The sequence below is a fragment of the Canis lupus genome, chromosome 21 (assembly GCF_048164855.1).
Source record: "Canis lupus baileyi chromosome 21, mCanLup2.hap1, whole genome shotgun sequence".
NCBI lineage: Eukaryota > Metazoa > Chordata > Mammalia > Carnivora > Canidae > Canis > Canis lupus.
In genome coordinates, this window is record NC_132858.1 from 41,015,916 (window position 1) to 41,034,313 (window position 18,398).

At 43.0% G+C, this 18,398-nt stretch overlaps 1 protein-coding gene and 1 pseudogene across 3 annotated transcripts in view; both read left to right on the forward strand.

Annotated features, from left to right (window-relative positions):
• Positions 1-11,498, forward strand: part of LHFPL3 (LHFPL tetraspan subfamily member 3) — a 559,454-nt gene extending 547,956 nt beyond the window's left edge. For all 3 annotated transcript variants that reach the window (XM_072791489.1, XM_072791490.1, XM_072791488.1), the window contains one exon: positions 9,171-11,498. Coding sequence is in view for 1 of the 3 variants with exons in the window: in XM_072791488.1 (XP_072647589.1) it covers positions 9,171-9,199 (29 nt within the window). In the remaining 2 variants the exon portion in view is untranslated. The remainder of the gene's footprint in view (positions 1-9,170) is intronic.
• A 4,035-nt stretch (positions 11,499-15,533) lies between these two features.
• Positions 15,534-15,895, forward strand: LOC140613520 (mitochondrial import inner membrane translocase subunit TIM14 pseudogene; annotated as a pseudogene).
• The last annotated feature ends 2,503 nt before the right edge of the window (positions 15,896-18,398 follow it).

The window sequence follows — 18,398 nt, forward strand, 5'->3', positions numbered from 1 at the left end:
CAACAAATACAGACTCTATAAATCACCTATAAAGCTAGTGGTGATCATACTGCAACCAAAATCAGTACTGGACTTTTTTTCTTTTTTTTTAAAGACTTTATTCATGGGGATCCCTAGGTGGCTCAGCAGTTTAGCTCCTGCCTTTGGCCCACGGTGTGATCCTGGGGACCCTGGATCAAGTCCCACATCGGGCTCCCTGCATGGAGCCTGCTTCTCCTACCACCTGTGTCTCTGCCTCTCTCTCTCTCTCTCTCTCTCTCTGTGTGTGTGTGTCTCATGAATAAAATCTTTTAAAAAATAAAGACTTTATTCATTTATTCATGAAAGACATAGAGGCAGAGACATAGGCGGAGGGAGAAGCAGGCTTCCCACAGGGAGCCCGATGCAGGGCTTGATCCCAGGACCCCAGGATCATGACCTGAGCCAAAGGCAGACACTCAACCACTGAGCCACTCAGGTGACCATGGATTTTCTTCTTAATTCAGCACCAGAGTATATAATGAGCATGCATTTATTTTCAGCACAGATCCAAATCCCCTGCAGTTAGACCACTTGAGGGACAAATGATTGCCCAGGGAGAGACTATGGATGGAATAGTAAAGTGGATGTTGGGGTTTCAAGTATTGCTTCTCTAGAAATTGTGCCAGGAAGAAAACAGCAAGTCAGAGCTGGCAGTGCTCTCTCTGACCTGTGAGCACCATGCCAGCTGTCCAGCCACACATGTCATTTACAGTATGCTTAATGCAGCAATTCTAAACCACAACCGGAGAAAGGGCATTTGCCCACTGTTCCAGTTCATCTATTGCCATGTTAACAAACTATCCCAAAACTTTGTGGCTTAAAACTGTGTCAAAGTTTTTTTTTTTCAAAGATTTTATTTATTTATTCATGAGAGGCACACAGAGAGGCACTTGATCCCGGGACTCCAGGATCACGCCCTGGGCCAAAGGCAGGCACTAAACCGCTGAGCCACCCAGGGATCCCAAAACTGTGTCAAAGTTTTGTTGGAAAAACTCACACCTGTTAGGGTTGCTACTAACAACCACTTTTATTATATCTCATAATTGTGTGGATCAAGAATTCAGGAAGGATCCAGCTGGGCAATTTGTCTGCTCCACGTAGCATCAACCAGGATCATTTGGTGGCATTCAGCAGGTGGCAGGATGGCATGGAGGGTCCAAGATGACTTCTCTCACACGTGGGCCCCTTGGAAGAGATGACTGGAAAGCTGGGCTCAGCTGCACCTCTCTCCCTCTCCACATACTTACTACCGAGGCCTCACCATATGGTCACTCCAGCAGAGGAATCAGGAGCTGCCAGTACTCGAAAGATGTTCAACATCGCTAATAATCAAAGAAGTGCAAATCAAAACCACAGTGAGATGTCACCTTGCATCCATTAGGATGGCTACTATTATGTTACAAAAGTTCAACCGAGTACATTTTAAAGATCTAATGGGCTTTATCAATCAGTTCATGATTTGGGCAGCATCTCATCTAGAAAGTAGAGGGGAGCTCCAAAGGTTTCTTTTCTATAGAAAAGGCCATGTTTTTAAAGGTAAAGAGGGAGCAGAAAAAAAGGACATTACTAGCAAATAACCCATTGTTTTACGCACAGTCACCCTCCTAAGGGGAATGGAAAGGGTCTATCAGTCAGCTTCCTTCTACTGAGCAGCCAATTCCCATGGTGACTGATTAAAGATTAAAATTGAGGGGCGTCTGGGTGGCTCAGCAGTTGAGCATCTGCCTTCAGCTCAGGGCGTGATCCCACGGTTCTGGGATCAAGCTCTGCATCGGGCTCCCTGCGTGGAGCCTGCTTCACCTTCTGCCTCTGTCTCTGCTTTCACTCTGTGTTATTCATGAATAAATAAATAAAATCCTTTTTTTTAAATATTAAAATTTTTTTAAAATTAAAATTACAGTTAGGTCAGGACTCCTGACTGCCTCAATTGGAGGAATATACAACTTTTGATCTTGGGGTGTGGGATCAACCCCCATGTTGGGTGCAAAGATTATTTAAAAATAAAATCTTTAATTAAAAAAAATTGCAGTTAGGTTAAGGATTAAGTCTTGGTTAACTGTTTAGGGCCTTAACCTAACTGACACCATTTGGGGCCTATGGTTTTGTTTTTAACACTATGATCCCCACCACCACCAAACAAACAGAAAATAAGTGTCGGAGAGACGTGAAGAAATTGAAACCTTTGTGCAGTGTTGGTAGGATTGTAAAATGGTGCAACGGTATGGAAGCTTCTCAAAGAATTAAAGATAGAACTACCATATGATCCAGGAATCCCAGTTCTGGGTATACATCCAAAAGAATTGAAAGCAGGATCTTGAAGAGGAATTTGCACTCCCATGTTTATAGCACTATAACCGGAAACTGGGTTTGCCTCTTGGTGGGTGTTGAGCCAAAAGATACAACCAAGCCAAAGAATAGAAAAGGAAGGATTTCCCTTGCAACAAGTAAGAACACCAGGAATATTTCCCAAAGCAGTGTCTCCCTGAACAATAAAATTGGAGAAGTTTTAAGCTAAGGGTCCATGCATAGTTCATGGAAGGGCTTGGCAAAGGAGCATCCCATATGGAATTGGGGCAAAAGTCATCCTACGTGAACAAAGTCCAGGTGCTAGATGATTGAAGTCACAAGGCCAGCAAGGGTCAGCATCATTAATTCTCTGGCTCCAATTAGTCCAGTGTTCGAATGCTCAAAGGGGTTCATATCCTGCAAAAACAACTCAAGAGTGTATGTTCAATTTTTCCTTTCAAAACAGCACTGAGAGTTTTACCACTTTTCTTTTACCTAATCATACAGTCAGATTATCTCCTGGCCTGGTAGTGGCTGTTTGTTCTTGCATTCTTTTGTTCACTGAAAATCATCAACTACCAACGTCTTTTTTTTCCTACAGTTTAAATATATCCCAGGAAGTTCTGCAAAAGATGTGCTTGGGCAAGTAGTGCTGATCAAGGATAGATCACAGAATAGTTGGGGCCTAACATGACTTCTCTTAGATCAAGAAAGCATCAGGGAATAGGAATTCCTGTCCCTTCAAAACGTCCTTCTAGCTGGATTAAAAATCAAAGTGACATGGGACAGATTAACAGGAGAATAGCTATATATGCTCGGGGAATCCACAGAGATATGGAAATCCCAAAGACAGGCAAAAGAGAGTATAGATGGGGGCATCTGGGTGGCTCAGTGGTTGAGCTTTGGCTCAGGTCTTGATCCTGGGGTCCTGGGATCAAGTCCCACATCGGGTTCCCCACAGGGAGCCTGCTTCTCCCTCTGCCTGCATCTCTGCCTCTCTCTGTGTGTCTCTCGTGAATAAATAAATAAAATCTTTAAATTAAAAAAAAAGAGGGTGTAAATGTCATTCAGTGGGTAGGGGCCTGGAACATCAGAGGAAGGCCTACAGGGCAATAGGAAGAGCAGATGTTTGGTAATTAGATGTTTGTCCTTCCATACAGATGACTCACTCAGATAAAACTGATCTATGCTAATAACTCTTATTCTGGGAAAGACCCCCAATTTAGATTGTCCTGTGTGCTTGAGGAACAAAAGTTTCTCTTGAGCGTGAAGAGTCTCCAGTGCCTTCAGCTCAAAATACTCCATGCGCCAAAGTAGCACATTCAGAGGGGGGTGGCTGTCTTGAACCCCTTCAAAAGCTATGCCTCATCTTTCTTTTAACGGGGCACCCTAAATCTTCCCACTTATAGCAGCACTATTCACGATAGCCAGAAGGTGGAAGGAAGCAAACCAAATGTCTATCAACAGATGAGTGGATAAATAAAAGGTGGCATATGCTTACAATGAAGTATTCCTCAGCCTTTAAAATAGAGGGAAATCAAAAATAAATAAATAATAAAATAAAATAATAAAAAAGAGGGAAATCCTGCCACGGGCCCCCACACGGATGAACCCTGAGGACCTTGTGCTAGTGAAATCTGCCAGTCACGAGAAGGCAGAGACTCTCTGATTCCGCTCACAGGAGGTGACTAAAGTTGTCCAACCCCTAGAAACAGGAGGAGTGGCAGTTGCTGAGGGATGGGCGAAGGGAGAAAAGAGTGCTGTTGAATGGATATGGAGTTTCAGATTTGCAGGATAGAAACCCTCCTGAACTGCAATACCTTGAAGTGGTTAGGATGGTGAATTAATTTGATTGTATGTGGGGTTTTTTGCCACAACAACAACAAAACTGCCAGTACTCTTTCTTTTTCCGAAATATTTATTTATTTATTTATTTATTTATTTATTTATTTATTTATTTTGGAGACAGTGCTCTAGGAGATTGGGGGGGTGGGGTAGGGAGGGGTAGGAGCAGAGGGAGGGAATCTCAGACAGGAGTCCCGCCGAGCCGGGTGTTGGGGACGTGGCTCCGTCTCGCGACCCGGGAAATCACGACCTTAACCAAAAATCACCAGTTGGAGGCTTAACGACTGAGGCACCCAGACACCCCTGCCAGTACTCTTAAAGCCCAGATTCAGGGGCGACCCAGGTGGCGCAGCTGGTAAAACAGCTGCCTTCCGCCCAGGTCATGATCCTGCGGTCCTGGGGTAGATAGAGCCCCACGTCGGGCCCCTGCCCCGGGGCGCACCTGCTTCTCCCTCTGCCTCTGCCGCTGCCCCTGCTTGTGTGCTCGCTCACTCTCTCCTCAAATAAATACGTAAAATCTTAAAAAAAAAAAAAAAAAAAAAAGGAAAGAAAAAAGAAAAAAAGAGAAAAAAAGAAAAAGAAAAAGAAAAAGAAAAAGAAAAAGAAAAAAAGGGATGCCTAGGTGCTCAGTGGTTAAGCACCTGCCTTTGGCTCAGGGCGTGATCCCAGGTCCCGGGATCGAGTCCCGCATCGGGCTCCCTGCATGGAGCCTGCTTCTCCCTCTGCCTGTGTCTCTGCTCTGTGTGTGTGTGTCTCTCATGAATAAAGAAATAAAATCTTAGAAAACAACAAAAAAGAAAAAAGCCCAGATTCAAAGGGAGGGGGGCGCAGACCCCACCTGTCAATGAGAAGGCCCAAGAACCCGCAGCGTCTCTAACGTGCCACGCCCACCACGGGGCGCGGGGCGCAGCACCTGCGAGGCCCTTTCCGGGACCTGCTCCAACTTGCTGCACCTCCGGGACCGCAGGGCGCCCCGAGGCCCGGGGAGAGGTGGGCGGGGCTGGCCCCCCAGCTTGCCCATCGTCACCCCGAGGCCCCGCGGGCGGGTCGCTAAGGTCTGACCGCTCCCGCTGGGCGCTTTCTCAGGGGGGGGTGGGGGCCTAACTGAGTAGGTTGGGGGGAGCCACAGCAGACGCGGCCCCGGAGACCTTTCCAAGCCCGCTAACACGTGGGAAATGCGGTCTGCGCCACGGGGCGGTTAGGACGCGGCTCGCAGGAGCAGCCCCTGGAATGACAGCTTCGGAAAGCGTCTGCAGAGAGCCCTTTAGAAACGGAGCCGGGCAGCCCCAGCCCCAGCCCCAGGACCCGGCCGCCCCGGGATCCAGAGCGGCGCTGACTGGCGCGGCCCTGCGCCCTACTAACCGGGGGGCCTGACCTCCCTTAAATTGCCTCCCCTGAGCTGCGCGACAGCCACGGTGCAACAGACCCGAGAAGAAACCGGGTTTTACAAAGCAAAGATCCCCGGGTAACCACGCCAGCGCTTCCACGGAATTCTGCAGACTGCCTGGTAGCTCAGTCGTTGGCCCACAGACCCGAGGGCCCCATCCGGAGAGGAAAACCCGGCCTTTCATCCTCCTCCACCTACGGGCTTCCCAAATCTGTGCGCAGGGCCAGCCCCTCCCAAGCCTGCAGGCGGGAGGGTCTTCTCGGGGCCTGCTACTTGAGTCATCCTAGTGGCGGTCCAATTTTGCCGCCCCCAGCCAGGTGTCCTCCTGATATGGTGTGGAGAGTGTTTGTGTTCCAGTCACCACCAGAACCAACATGCTGGTTATTTTTAGCCTTGCAGTCTGCAGAATTCTCCAGTACCCTGGGATTCCTGTTGTATGGTGGTGTCATGCACTAGGAAAAAAAAAAAAAAATCCCCAGGGTTAGTAATGTCTAAGTAGCTCAGATTCCAGGCCCAGATTCTCAGGAGGCCTCATGAGGAGCACTGCACTAGGATGAAGCAAACCCTCACCGTGTGTGCAAAATGTCGGGAGGCCTTCGCTGGAGAGCCCAGAGGGAGCACCTCCTGAAGTCCTCACCGCCGGCCCCAGTCCAGCCTGGCTCCCTGGCTTCTCTCATTGCGCATCTGCTAGGCAGCTCCCTGCCCAGCAGTGACCCTGCTGGTGGGGTGGGCACTTCCAAAGGCTAGCAAAGTCAACAAAGGGCTTTCAGGGGGAAGGGTTGAAAAATCAATGGTGAGGTTAGTGAGGGACCCAGTGAGGGATCCGGTCACATGGAGGATATGGGTGACTGGATGGCAGCAGATGGGAGAAGGATTGGTGACGAATGACCTACTTTGGGCAGCCCCTAACTGGGTGAGACCCCAGATGGTTGGGGTATAAACAGGAACCTTGTGAGGTTGGCTTCAATCATTCCCTTCCTACGAGGAGGCTCAGGATCTTCCCAGGGAGACGTGTACTCCTCCTCAGGCTTGGGTGTCAGGGCTGGGGCCGGGCAGGGTAGGAGGGGGCGGGCACTGACCTAAGGCCTTCTGGTGGGGAAGAGCTTGATTCTTGTCTCAAGTATGAATCTCTTGGACAAAGGATAATGAGTAAAGCAAAAGAAGTTTATTAAGCAAAGATACAGAGAAAGCTCTCAGGAGTGAGAGGGGTCCCGACAGGGGTGTCCCTGAAGGCTCGTAGTGGCAGTCTTATTGAGAACTCACTGGGAATCTTGTGGCCTCGAGATTCTTGTGCTGTCTTGGTTTGAGTTAGGACTGGTGACATCTTTAATGGGTTACTTCTTTGGAGTCTATTATTGGCTATTCTTTGTTGGTCACAGAGGACTGTGATAAAAAAAAAACACACACACACACACCTAGGGCAGCGTGGTCTGGCTTGCTCCCTTATCTCTAGTTTCCTTACACTTCAGCATCTTTGGGATTCCTGTGAGCCTGATGCGTAGCCCCGCCTAGCCCTGTTTGTCCCTAATTCACGTCCACTCCTGTCTACTCTCTTCCCAGCCCGCTGTGATGTCATCAAAGCCAAATCAGGCAGCCTAGAGCCAGGGAAAGAGAAAGTGAGAGTCTCTGGTTCTTGGATGCCAACAAAGGGTTCGCACCAAAGCTGGCTTTTCTATCATGAAATCAGGAATGTATTTATTTATAAGCGTCAAGAAAATGAAGGCTCCCCTCTCGTCTCCCTCTTCCCCTGCATCACACACACATGGCCCTGGCACTTCCATATGCTCCCTTCTCTTCCACATGCATAGCCATTTTTCAAAACCCCTTTCCCTATTCTCCGTCACGGATTTATCACCTGCACCAGCTCCTCCCTCTCCCTCACCCCAGCTAACACCTTTCATGGATCTTACTGGAAAACCCTGACACTTAGTTCTGTGAATTTTAAATAGAAAAATATTCGGAGTGGAGAATGCTAGAGCAGTGGAATCATGGACTCACAAACCGACTTTGGATTCCATCTGGCAAGACCACCTCCAGGGCAGCAGAGCAGAGACTACTCAAGGCTCCAAAGCACCTATAGCTTGTGTAAAACCCATCAGTTGCTTATGTTGCTTTTAATAATATCTGAAGAGAGCATTCCCTTCCATAGGGCTTCTACCAGCGTGTTGCAATCTCAGAGAATCGTTACAGATTAATCATCATTACGACATGATCATATTTCAATTATCCCCTGTGTAGTCTGGGTACATTAAAGCAACTCAGTTCTCTCGCTGAGAGAAGTTCATTAAAGCCATAATGTGCATAAGATATTTCAAAGTGTTTTAAAGTGCATTGGAAAACAACAAGGGGATAAATGCTAGAAACAACAGAGTCTTCCAGAGGTTTCTCTAGCACTCATTCAGAAACCATAATCTTATCTTGTGATGTGGAACGAGGACTATAACTGGATAATGGACCAATTGTTTTATTATCATTTGTGTTTCTAAGTACTCTGTGATGAAGACCCAACAGGCTGTTTCCTTTCAGCCCAATTCTGGCCAGCTAGATGCATTTACCCATCTTCACAATATATAAGGGACCCTCCACCCTGCTGAGCAGTGCCAGAGTGCATGGAAATCATCCAAAGAAAGGAGTCAATTGTATTATTTGTAGTCTACTTGTGTCAATACAGGAATAGTCCCTAATACAGTGCTTCAGAAAAAGGAAAAGCACCTTATCCTCTGAGAATTTGTCCTAAGAATGAAGTTAAAGGAACAAATAGAGGTTTATATGCAAAGATATTTATTCTTGATAACAAAAAAAGGGTGGGGGGGACCCTACCTACAATCTGACAATGGTCAAGCAGTTGAGAATGGGATATTGAGCATATAGTAAAAGGAATGAGAATGGAATGGGATATTCTGTAGCTATTAGAGATTGGTGCTGATGGATAGGGTTCCTTGCTGGCTCAGTAGGTAGAGCATGCGGCTCTTGATCTCGAGGTCATGAGTTTGAGCCCCATGTTGGGTATAGAGATTACTTTAAAGTTTAAAACTCTTTAATAGGAAGAAAAAGAAATAGATGCTGATGACATAGAGTGGAAATGTAGAAAATTGTTTTTAATATTTTTAAAATGTCATCTATGCTGTGCTTCCAACTGTATAAAATAAGTGCACTTTTAGATAAGGAATGGAAAGACATGTGGGAAGAAAACAATATCTCTTTTGCGGCTATTATAGTGTTGATTGTATAATAAATAAATAATACTTGGAAAGAAAAGGAAAACGCTCAAGTGAGACACTTTCTGTGCCAGGCAGAAAAATCTCTGATGCTTGGGATCGTGTCGCTTTCTTCCATGCTCTTGCGTAGCAGCCTGTAGTCTTCACCTAGATGTGGAGAATCCACACGTCTGGGTTACAAGGGCCCCTTGCTGGAAGACTGTGCTGTTTGTTTATGGAACCGGAGCCTCAAACTTTTCAGTTTTCTTTGATAACAAATCTAAAGTGCATTTGAACCATTTGCTGGTGTGGTTTCTCTGTGACAAGTTTGCACAAAAATCTTGCTGACAGAAAATGATGCGTTTTTTTTTTTCTTTCTCTTTCTCTTTCTCCTCCCACCGCCCCACCCCACCCCATCCCATCCCTTTCTGCAGTTCTGCTAAGCCAATATTCTCTAGAATGAGCACAAAACAAATCAAATAACAGCTAAACAAATCGAATAAGAGCTTTTGTACATCAACATCAAGAAGGAAGACTCTTGGGAGAAATCAGAGTACAGAAACAGATCTGGACAAGAGTGGAAACATCTGCTTGTCAAAGCACCTTCTAAATCTGAATCGGCAGAGATGGGAGTGATTTTCTGGAAGGAGCTGTGATAATGGATTAAACACCAGCTCATGGGAGACTATCATCGAATAAGATCAGACCACATTCATGAGAAATCACATTCAGGAAATACTTTAAGAATGAGGAATAGAAATGTGCTAGCATTAACATGTAAAATATGTATGTACTGAGGTTTGTAAACTGTCCTTTTTTAATCAAAACAAAAAGCTTTAATCTTTCAACCTTATTTTAAAAAAGGCAGTCGACCCTAAATTATTCCTATCTCAATAGCCAAGAGGCTGATCGATCATCATTTACAGAGGAAGCAGCTTAGGAAATGCCTCTGAGTGTTTTCACAGGAGCCTGATCTTTGATTCCCCATCTCTGCCGTGCGTTTATTTCACTGTGTAATTAGTTACAACCACTCAGTTAAGAGATGTAACACTTCAAACTTTTTACAGAGTCTGTGTTCAGTTTAATCTGTCTGTACAAGTTATTACTGAGAAAGTGTTTTTGACATATACTATAACTCCATCAAGCTGTATATTACAGGAAGTACATCTTTACATCATAGGTTCCCAAGCAACATAGAAATCCCTATCAGGAAAACAGCACCAAGGAACTCTGAAAAATTTAGAAAGCTCATTCTCACCTTGGATGCTCACATGTAATATATAGGCTGCTGTCAAATGAACACCTTTTTCTAATTATCCCTAGTAAATGCATAGGAATTTAATATCCTTTATAAATAGGCATCGAAAAGCGCTCTTTTTTTTTTCTATTTCTTTGCCATACATGTCATCAGAAATCCATATCCATTCTTTCCCTTACTAACAGGTACTCATTTTTGTTTTAAAAAAAAAAAAACCATTCCGTTAAACTTATTTCTAAATGATAGTAAGTGGTACTAACAAAATAAATACTAATTTAATAGCCTTAGAAATAAATGAATATATACTTATACAGGTCAAGAAACTTGGTAGGAGTAAGTTGCCTTTTTGTTTATTAATGTTGGTTTCAAGAATACACAGATTTCCTTGAGCTTTTGGAAGTAGTTACAACTGGTCAGTTGTCTTCAGCAATCTTTTGCTCCCAGGCTTCCCCTACCATCACCCTCATCACATATCTCACCAATATGCAACAGCAGAAAAATACCTAATACTGAAGTAGCCAACTTCTTGAGAATGGACACAAGTGAAAATGTACATGCAGGGGGTAGTCAGTGTGAGCCAAACCATGTTCTATACCAGAGCAGAAAACACGGACATGTAGAATGCCTTCATTTTTAGACTCAAAATTAAGATCAAATTAGCATATATTAGCATACTGGAACACCAGATGGAGGGTAAGACAAGAAGTGATACAGATCGGAGTTGATTTCTTGTTCCCTGTCTCTATTAAGACAACACTCTCATTTTTGCCAGATGTTTCTGGTACTAAAGCTATCTTTTCACCATAAACAAGATTATGTTTTAAATGGCTAGGAGTATGATAGGTATGCTCAAATGAGTGAACCCCAAATCACAAACATATGGGTTTTCTAAAGAACCAAATTAAGGAAATACTTATTATCTCTAAAGCATTAGCCATTCTGGGAGTTACCTGTTGCATTAAATATTAGCTCTCCCACTGCATTCTAAACACCCCCTAACTAAATTTAATTACACACAACTTTTCAACAATTCATCTTTTATTTAAAGGGAGGTACCTCTCTATCTACAATAAAATTAGAAGGTGTTGGTTTTCTCTAATCCATGTAAATTACAGATTCCATTGGAAGTCCTACATCACTGATAGTGGTGTTTGCAAAAATGAAAAAGTGCTTCCTATCCACACGCAAATGTTTTGTAAAATTTCTTTCCATAAAACCTAAGTGTAATTTAGCGTACCACAGTGCTCTGAGGATGGATCATTGATGATGTGCCATTTGTACATAGGTAATACACATGTAAATCACTAAGTGTTAAGAAGTATGTTTTTATCTTTTTAAAAAAAAAAAAAAAAGAAGTGACTCCCTTTCTCATTCTGTTCTGTTGTATTGCGTCCAAAAAGTTGTGTGTAATTTTTTTAAGGTCCAGGAAATGTAAAGAAATTTGTTGGAATATCTGAATTTCTGTAAAAAATAAAAATAAAAATAAGATTTTGTTACTTAAAAAGATGGCTTGATGATGTGTGGCTCACATTCGGTGCTTTCAGTGTCTTCGTCCAGTGAGCCAGTGACAGTGACCAAAATGGCTATCTTCAGAAAAATCTCCTTTCTAGGGGTGGGGGGCTCAGTCAGTTAAATGTCTGACTCTTGATTTTGGCTCAGGTTGTGATCTCGGGGATCAAGAGATTCAGCCCTGCATTGGGCTCCTATCAGAGTGTAGAAGCTGCTTAAGATTCTCTCTCTCTGCCCCCTCCTGTCACCCCCACTTGTGTGCATGCTCTCTTTCTCTCTGACAACAAAAAAAAATTAAAAAGAAGAAAAATCTCCTTCTTTTTAAGATTTTATTTATTTATTCATGAGAGACACAGAGAGAGAGGCAGAGATGCAGGCAGAGGGAGAAGCAAGCTCCATGCAGGGAGCCTAATGTGGGACTTGATCCCAGGACCCCAGGATCACTGGGCCAAAGGCAGACACTCAACCCAAAAGATGGCATTTAAAGTGAAATCTGGGGGTGTCTGAGTGGCACAGTCAGTTGAGTGTCCAACTCCTGATTTGGGCTCAGGTCACCATCTCAGGGTCATGGAATGGAACCCCATGCCAGGCTCCTCACTGGATGTGGGTCCGCTTGGGATTCTCTCCCTCTTCCTCTGCCCCTCCCCCAGCTCTCTGAATAAATAAATAAATAAATACATAAATACATAAATAAAATCTTTTTAAAACATAAAAAAAAAGTGAGCTCTGAATAAGAAGGAGCCAACTCTGTGAAGAAAGGGGGAACATCACCTGCCCCGGGGGAGGCGCAAGTGTCAAGGCTCAAGGCAAGAAGGCCCCTGCACTGGCTTGAGGAGGGCAAGCCACAGAAGCCAGTGGCCTGATTGGGGCTGGGAATGAGGTGGGCCAGGAGGTACCATTTGTGAGACAAAGCCATGGGGGGGAGGGTCTTAACGGGGACTGATGCCAGCTCTTTTATAATTTTAAAGATGAATCTTGGCTTCTGGGTCTAGCAGAATAAACTAGATACTTTAAAAAGCCTTCCTTACAGACTGCTCCCAGATCTTGGATAAATTACAATGAGCTTATTTTTAATACACAACTTAGCTTGCAAGAAAGTAAGAGAAATCCCAAGGGCCTTTAAAAAGAAGAGGAAACTGAAAACTAAGCAAGAAGTGTAAGCAAATGCAGAAACTGGGATTGCCCAAAGGCAAATGCATACATCAGAGCAGGGAGCAGGAGGCTGAGCCTGGGGCCACTGCGAGGGGCTGAGCTAGATTTGAAAGCCCCACCCAAGAATAGGCCCCTTGAAAAAGGCCACAACTTCCAGACAAATATAGCACAGGAAAAATGTTCAAGGTAGCAAACAAAAGAAGCCTTGTCAAGAATTGTCTCCACATTAGCTCTAGATAGAATTGGTGGCAGAAGGAAGGGAGAAAGGAAATCCATGGATATGCCCTCCTTCCCCTCAAATCTTGGGATTCAATCTTACACTCTCCATACAGTCAAAGATACTTCAAACCAAGAAATTAAAGTTTGCCAGAGCCCTGGCAGCTGGCAGATCCAAATATACATCTTTTCTGAAAGAAACCGTCTTTATAACACAGATCTCACCAATTCAGTCAACAAGGTATATTTTCGCAATTTTTAAATTACTAAACATACAAATAAGGCACAAGAGAGAATCAGCGAAATCATGAACGACAAATTTATTGCCCCATTGAGTTTAGATTTGCAATTACCTGGCACAGGATGTAAAATAATCATGTTCTATATGTAAAGAAATAAAGATGGTGGGCAGCCCCGGTGGCTCAGCGGTTTAGCGCCTGCCTTAGGCCCAGGGTGTGATCCTGGAGACCGGGGATTGAGTCCTGCGTCGGGCTCCTTGCATGGAGCCCGCTTCTCCCTCTGCCTGTGTCTCTGCCTCTCTCTCTCTCTCTCTCTTATTCATGAATGAATAAATAAAATCTTTAAAAAAAAAAAGAAAGAAAGATGGTATCTAAAATATGAACAATATAAAGAAGCCAGTAGATATAACTGGTTGGACTTGAAGAAAAAACAAAACAATTTAAGAGTTGAAAAGTATAATCATGGAAATTTAAAATATGATGTGTCAAATATAAATTAGGTATAACTAAAGAGAGAAGTTGTCAACTAGAAGACAGAGCTAAAGAAATTACCCAGAGTGAAATACAGAAAGCCAAGAGATTGGAATATGGAAATCAGTTCAGCAACAGAAAAGATATATATGTCTAATCAGAGTTCCAGTAGGAGAAACAGAATAAGGGAAAGACAATATTTGAATAGAAATTGGCTGGGGACACCTGGGTGGCTGAGTGGCTGAGCATCTGCCTTCAGCCCAGGGAGTGATCCTGGGGTCCCAGGATCCAGTCCCGCATCGGGCTCCCTGCATGGAGCCTGCTCCTCCCTCTGCTTGTGTCTCTGCCTCTCTCTGTGTGTGTCTCTCATGAATAAATAAATAACATCTTAAAAAAAAAAAAAAACTAAATTCAAGGGGCACCTGGGTAGCTCAGTGGTTGAGCATCTACTTTGGCTCAGGTCGTGATTCCGGGGTCCTGGGGTCAAGTTCCACATTAGGCTCCCTGCATGGAGCCTGCTTCTCCCTCTGCCTGTCTCTGCCTCTCTCTGTGTCTCTCATGAATAAATAAATAAAATATTTTTTAAAAAGTAAATTCAAACATGACAGTAAAGTGTAGACAGAAGAAAGGAAGTACCATGAAAGTAACCAAAGAGAGGAATATCTGGGTGGCTCAGTGGTTGAGCATCTATCTACCTTTGGCTCAGGGTGTGATCCTGGGGTCAAGTCCCACATCGGGCTCCCTGCAAGGAGCCTGCCTCTCCCTCTGTCTGTGTCTCTGCGTCTCTCTCTGTATCCCTCATGAATAAATAAATAAAATCTTTAAAAAAAAAAAAAAAAAGTAACCAAAGAGAAATGGCATATTGCCTACAAAGGAATATCTAAACTGATAATAAATACCAGAGACATTAGCATATATATCCAAAATGCCAAAGTAAAATAACTCTCAGTCTAAAATTGAGTTTCAGCAAAAAATTTTTTCCACAACTAAAAGTGAAATACAGGGGGATCCCTGGGTGGCGCAGCGGTTTAGCGCCTGCCTTTGGCCCAGGGCGCGATCCTGGAGACCCAGGGTCGAATCCCACATCGGGCTCCCGGTGCATGGAGCCTGCTTCTCCCTCTGCCTGTGTCTCTGCCTCTCTCTCTCTCTGTGTGCCTATCATAAATAAATAATAAAAAAAAAAAAAAAAAAAAAAATAAAAGTGAAATACAATCATTTCGAGGGGAACAAAGTTAAGGGGATTACCAGCAATAAAGCTACACAGAAGGAATTTCTGAAAACGAACCAAGTAAGATTCAAGATGCAAAAAAGAATTTGGTACATATGTGGGCATATCTAAACAAACATTGTACAAAATAATAATAAAACATCTAATTTACAGAACTGAAAAAAAAATAAAAAGACAGCTAACATACTGGATAACAATACCATGTCAATTGAAATGAGATCAGAGCTTAAGGAATTTATGATAATTGGAAAGAGGGTTAAGATATAGATTAATAATAATAACTAACCATTGATTATTTATAGTGTGCGGGGGATATGTAACAATTCATTTACTCCTCATAACAACCCTGTAAGTTAGATACTATTGTTATCCTCAGTTCACAGATGAAGAGACTGTGGTACAGAGGGATTAAATAATTTACCCCAGGTGACACAGCTAGTAAGCAAAGAGCTGGGTTTGAACCCAGATAACATGATTCTAAAATCAGTTTATTACCCTCTATGCTACTTTAAAATGTTAAATATAAAGGATAAATTTTAAAGTGAACAATGGAAGATACAGATTCAAAACAATGAGGGGAAGTGGAATAAGAAAACCTAAAGGAGGTGATGGCCACATTGTTGTCTGGTAGAGGAAGGGACTTGGTGGCTGCAGTTTATCCACCCATCCCTTGGGACTGGATGAAACGCATTTCTGGTGGAGGCTGCGGAGCTGAGCCACAGCCATGACCAACACAGTGGTAGCAGCTGGACTGACCATTGCTGCTGCAGGATTTGCAGGCCATTATGTTTAAGCAAACTATGAAACATATGGAGCTGGAAGTAAAACAAGTTCTTCAAAGTCTACCAAAATCTGCCAAAATCTGCCATCAGTGGTAGCTACTATATAGGTGGGTTTGAATCCAAAATGACAAAACAAGAAGCAACATTAATACTAGGCATAAGCCCTACCAACAATAAAGAAAAAATAAGGGATGCTCATCGATGAGTTATGCTTTGAAATCACCCAGACAGGAGAGGATCTCCTTATATAGCAGCCAAAATCAATAAAGCTAAAGAGTTTCTAGAAGGTCAAGCTAAAAAATGAAGTAACTGCGATGAATTTTAAGTTCTTATTAGTTCATGCATACAAGTGCCAGCTTTTTATAATAAAATGCCTCAAAGCTACAAAAAGAAAAGTGTAGGAAGAGGAGAAGGAATAAAAAGCACAATGTAAAATAGAAGAAAGAAAACCAAAGCAGACAACAAAATAAATATAAGTAAATTAAATTTGTCAGTTAAAAGAGATTGTGAGAGGCTCCCAGGTGGCTCAGTGGTTGAGCATCTGCCTTTGGCTCAGGTCGTGATCCTGGGGTCCTGGGATCGAGTCCCACATTGGGCCCCCAGCATGGAGCCTGCTTTTCCCTCTGCCTGTGTCTCTGCCTCTCTCATTGTGTCTCTCATGAATAAATAAATAAAATCTTAAAAAAAAAAAAAGAGAGAGATTGTGAGATTGGACTTTTGAAAACCCATCAGTATGCTGCTTATACATATAGGGGCACCTGGGTGGCTCAGCTGATTAAGCAGCTCTTGATTTTGGCTCAGGTCAAGATCTCAGGGTCCTGGGATCCAGCCCAGAGTCAGGCTCTGTGCTCAGTGGGGAGTCTGCTGGGGATCCTCTCTCTCTCCCTCTTCCTCTGCCCCTCCCCACCAACACACACACTCTCAATATATAATGAATAAACAAATATTTTTTTATATAATTTTTTAAAGATTTATTTATTTATTCATTCAGAGAGAGAGAGAGAGGCAGGCAGAGACACAGGCAGAGGGAGAAGCAGGCCCCATGCAGGGAGCCCGATGCGGGACTCGATCCTGGGTCTCCAGAATCACGCCCTGGGCTGCAGGCAGCGCTAAACCGCTGCGCCACTGGGGCTGCCCAACAAATATTTTTTTTAAATGAGAGATACAAAACATGGACACTGAAAAACTGAAAAGAATAGAAAAATATATAATAGGCAAATACTAACCAAAAGAAAGCTATTTTAATAGCAGACCAAAAAGCAAAGAATTTTCAACAATCAAAACACAATAATGAAAATTCCAACTCACGCACAGAATATTAAAATTCTAAACTTGTATGCATTTAATAAGATGGCTTCAAAATATGCATAGCAAAAGTGGAAGAATTACAAGGAGAAATAGATAAATCCACTATCATAATGGAAGACTTTAACAAATTTTTCACAAACTATTAATAGATTAAAAAGACAGGGACTCCTGGGTGGCTCAGCGGTAGGGCATCTGCCTTCAGCTCAGGGTGTGATCCTGGGATCCTCCATCGGGCTCCCTGCATGGAGCCTGCTTCTCCCTCTGCCTATGTCTCTGCCTCTCTATCTGTGTCTCTCATGTATAAATAAATAATCATTTTTTAAAAAGAGACAAAAATATTTAGTAAGCATAGGAAAGATTTGAATAATTCAATTATAAGCCTAATTTAATGGCATGTAAAAGGCCATACTGGTACCCGAAAAATAATAAAACTGCTACATATCAAATCTTGTTTTAATATTGCTCCTATTCTAGTAAAGTCTACGTACCTTATGTGTTATACCTTAATTTTTTTTTTAAGATTTTATTCATTTATTCATGAGAGACAGAGAGAGAGAGAGAAAGAGAATCAGAGACACAGGCAGAGGGAGAAGCAGGCTCCCTGTGGGGATCCCAATGTGGGGCTTGATCCCGGGACCCTGGGGTCACCACCTGAGCCGGAGGCAGACGCTTAACCGCTGAGCCAGTCAGGCGCCCCTACACTTCAATTTTTTTTTTCACTTCAATTTTTTTTAAATGTTAGTCACCCACAAAGACAACAACTATCAAATTTTCAGTGAACTGATTATTTAAATCTAGCACATAATTATCCAGAGAGTAGAAAGAAACAATGCTCCCACAACACAGTTTAAAAAGGGAAAACTGGGATGCCAGGGCGGCTCAGTGGTTGAGCGTCTGCCTTTGGCTCAGGTGGATCCTGGAGTCCTGGGATCAAGTTCCATATCGGGCTCCCCACATGGAGGCTGCTTCTCTCTCTGCCTGTGTCCCTGCCTTTATCTGTGTGTCTCTCATGAATAAATAAAATCTTTTAAAAAAAGAAAAAGGAAAACTATAGGCCAACCTGTGTCCTAATACAAACATCACATTAAGAGGCTAACAGGTAAAAGCCATATGATTACCTGACAAATGCAAAAAAAATCATTTGATAAAACTTAATATCATCTATAATAGTAAGAATTTTTACAAAACTAGAAATAAAGACAATTTCCTAAGAAACAATTTCTACCAAACAATACTTTTACCTATAATTGTGACATGTTAAAAGTAGTCCTTTGGGGTGACTGGGTGACAGGAAATGAGGAGGGCATTTGATAGGATGAGCACTGGGTGTTATACTATATGTTGGCAAATTGAATTTAAATTTTAAAAATGTAAAAATAAATAAATAAATAATAAATAGTAGTCCCGTTAAAATAAAGGACAAGACAAATAAGCCCACCATCAGCATGTTCATTAACATTATATTAATAAAGCCAACACATAAAATAAGAAAAAGAAAT